Source organism: Cariama cristata, unplaced genomic scaffold (assembly GCF_000690535.1).
Source record: "Cariama cristata isolate BGI_N322 unplaced genomic scaffold, ASM69053v1 scaffold12992, whole genome shotgun sequence".
Classification (NCBI taxonomy): domain Eukaryota; kingdom Metazoa; phylum Chordata; class Aves; order Cariamiformes; family Cariamidae; genus Cariama; species Cariama cristata.
Window position 1 is genome coordinate 1 of NW_009603287.1, and position 3460 is coordinate 3460.

Sequence of the window (3460 nt, forward strand, 5' to 3'; positions counted from 1 at the left end):
TCCCCCCCCCGGCGCCAGGAGCCTGCTCCTCGCCTCAAGGTCGGCCTCCGCCGAGGTAGAGTGGGAGCCGGGAGGTGCGGTTGCCCTTGGGTGCTCTCGGCACACCGCCTGCAAATAGCGTTGCTGCCGGCGGGTGCTCGGAAAGCGTCCCGGCTTGTGGCAAGAGGGGAGCGGGCCAGCCTTCTACCTGCCGCCCTCGGCTCCTTCCAAGGTGGTGTGCTGGTGCGCTTTTCTAGCTGAAAAGGAATAACGTGCCAAGAGGTCTGTCCCTTTACACGAGATTGTTCATGACTAGAAAACTTTCCTGTTATAGATATACAAGCCATATAGAGAAGTCATGTTCCATTTACCCTTCAAAAGTTATTTCCGTACTGTTTAAATGCTGTGGGGCAGTTTCTTTGGCTGAGGGAAGGTTTTTCCTGCTCTTCAAGCATGTTTATCACCTTGATACCTTTTATGTAGCCTAATGATTCTATGCTAATTTTCAATCCCAGGAGCTATAGCTTGTGAATAGAAAGTGTGCTGGAGAATTACTAGATTGATGGGCTATATATATGGTTTTGTAAACCAACAGGATGCTTTTAAAGTTTCTGTTGAATAGGTGACCTTGAAATTGCGATACTGACTTTGGTGTGTGTGTTCTTGGTCTAGTACTGAAAATGGGAGATATTGAGAAGGGCAGGAAGATCTTTGTCCAGAAATGTTCCCAGTGCCATACAGTTGAAAAGGGAGGCAAGCATAAGACTGGACCCAACTTGAATGGCCTATTTGGACGCAAGACTGGACAAGCTGAGGGCTTCTCTTACACGGATGCTAATAAGAATAAAGGTAAACTTAAAGCTGCTCTTTTGAGTTACTAGGAACAAAAACATTCAGTTCTGGGTGATAGTTCTAAAATTTTTGAAATCTGCCAAAAAGTAAAATAATATGGAGGACAAGAGTATAAATGTATTTGTTATTTTAAAGTCACTATCTATCTTTTTTTCTTCGCTCTAGGTATCACCTGGGGTGAGGATACTCTGATGGAGTATTTGGAAAATCCAAAGAAGTATATCCCAGGAACAAAGATGATTTTTGCGGGTATTAAGAAGAAGTCTGAGAGAGCAGACTTAATAGCATACCTCAAAGATGCCACTTCAAAATAAAAAGTTATCTGCTGCCTTATTTATTTCACAAAGGAGATGGCAATGGAAATGTCTGTGATGAGATTGGTTTTTAAACTTTCTATTTTTACATGTACTGTGTCTAACCTTAAAATCTGTCTCACCCATCAGATAACGTTGCTCATGGTGGGTCATTGGAGTACACGCTTGTTTGGCAGCCATTAACTTGATGGAAACTGTAATTGGGTTGTTTTAAATGACTATAATATTCAGTCATTCTTGATCATAGAATTAAAAGAAATAAATAAACATTTCCTGCCTCTTCATTGTTTAAAAAAGTATATATAAATAATCAAATGAGTAATTGTCAACAACATAATAGCTTTGATAGCCCAACTCTTTCAGATTAAAAAACAGGATGGTTTTTGGCACCTTCCACCATACATCTTCTGTTACATTACTTTAAAGATTTAAAAAAAAAAAATCAAAAACAACCCCCAACCAAGACTAAAAAGAAAAAAAACCAAGATAATATTTTTCTAAATTTAATCAGTGCTAGGTGTTGTGGTATATGTTAATCTGTCTAAAGCTTGCAATAAGAATGCATTTCATCTGATTTAAGTACTACTTGTGAAATGGCAGTTGTGCCCAGCCACTTTTCTTTTATCTAGGGGAAGCATGTTACCTAATTTATCCAGACTTTGGCAGCTGCATGCACCAGTAGAGTATAACTCCCCTTCAGAAACATCTTCAGTTTTGAAATGTTGTTGAAACCTTTGTTCAGCAAATCTGAAAACAGCCATTCTTAGCATAATGAATAGAACAGAAAAACATCTTGTTCTGCAAATGCAAGTGCTAAAGACCAAGCTGAGAGTTACTAAATCTTCTTAATTCAGCAGACGAATTCACCTAAAATCTACTGTTACAGGCAATTTCAGATGATGAGGTACAGGAATAAATGTGCTGGTAGACTAAAATGAAACAGTCTTCCTCTGTGCCTGGCTGTAGCCAATGTCATTACTTCTGAAGGTTCTGTTTCACACAGTGTAAAGCGGTATTTTTAATGTTTTAACTGCATTTTTTCATACCAAGTGAATTGTTCAGATGAATGTATTTACTGTATACCAACAGTAAGGCATAACTCAGAGCAATCAATACTGTAAATTAAAAAAAAATTAAAAGTCTTGTTTGCTGTATGTGTCTGAAATCAAGTGAAAAACAGTGGGAATGTAGAGAGAAGTTGTGAGTCCAGCTTTACTTCATTAGGAAACATGCAAAAACTCAGCGTGGAAAAAAAAAAAAAGTAAATGCTAATGCAGTTGGTGCGAGAAGTACTTACAAGTGTGGTAAAGTTAGAAAGTATTTTGGACTAGAACTAGCAAAGCTAAGCTTTTCCACTGGTGTTCTCCTTAACAGCGCTTTTGCTGTGTTTACTAAGTAGGACAGGGGAGAAAACTCAAAGTGGCTTGAAAGCTGTAGCTGTGCTGTAGGACTGGCTGAGTTTGAGTCATGTCAAGTAGAACAGTGTGCTTGGTGACTGAGCTACAAAGGGCTCTTATTCAGAATTAACGGCTGAAAAGATTACTAGCAAGTCTCAATGGTTGCTACCATATGTGTTCTGATTTTTTTTTTCAAACTAAATGTGCAAGCAGTGTTTCTTGCAAATAGGAAGGCAGACTTAATATTAACCGTCAGCAGCTTCTTTACTAAAAGCTAACTAAAGAGTTATCTTTGAATTGTAGTACTTTTTACTGTTCCGGTTTTCAGAAGGGATGTTTGTCACAGCACCTTTATGGCTATGCAGAACTTAACTTTTACTGTGCCAAAATCCCGATAGAGCAGTCGTAGATACAGAATGTAACTTTACCCAGCTCTGCAGTCTTCTGAAATGAGTATGGTGGATTGCATGGAGAGAGTTGTGATGCTTTCGGTTCTGTAAGCACCTTTATGAGATGAAAAGACTTTGTGATCTCCAAGCTGCTCTTCTTCCCTAGTTGAGCTGGGGAAGAAATGGACTTTAGAGAAGAAGATTTTGCAGTAAGGTGGCATTTAATCCTGCACAGACAACAATTTCCAAAAAGTAGGTTATCCATCATCAGAAAAACTTCAGGAGAAAGCAGAGTCATCCTTTGCCCAAAGTAAGTAGGGGACACAATTTAGCCTGGCTTGTTCTATCTGTCTGTACCTCAGAGACCTCAGTGCAAAGACAAGTGCAGCTCATACATACCACTGAAAATGAAAATTGAATCCTAGACTGGGGATGCATCCTTGTTTACGTTTTAGGGAAAAGACCCTTTTGACCTTTGACAAGTGCCGCTCATACGTACCACTGAAAATGAAGAAAATTGAATCCTAGA

The 3460-nt window shown here is 39.2% G+C and overlaps 1 protein-coding gene across 1 annotated transcript; it reads left to right on the forward strand.

The window, feature by feature from the left end:
* Positions 1–655: 655 nt before the first annotated feature.
* On the forward strand, positions 656–1414 carry LOC104156791 (cytochrome c). Its single transcript, XM_009695120.1, has 2 exons — positions 656–828; positions 997–1414. Exons 1-2 carry the CDS (start codon positions 660–662, stop codon positions 1143–1145), a joined length of 318 nt encoding a protein of 105 aa, XP_009693422.1. The 5' UTR covers positions 656–659; the 3' UTR covers positions 1146–1414.
* Positions 1415–3460: the final 2046 nt, after the last annotated feature.

Excerpts from the sequence above, each read along its gene's own strand:
- LOC104156791 (XM_009695120.1), top strand. The coding sequence starts at position 660 with ATGGGAGATATTGAGAAGGGCAGGAAGATCTTTGTCCAGAAATGTTCC. Across the intron at positions 829-996 it reads GGATGCTAATAAGAATAAAG|GTATCACCTGGGGTGAGGAT; the intron begins GTAAACTTAAAG and ends TCTTCGCTCTAG.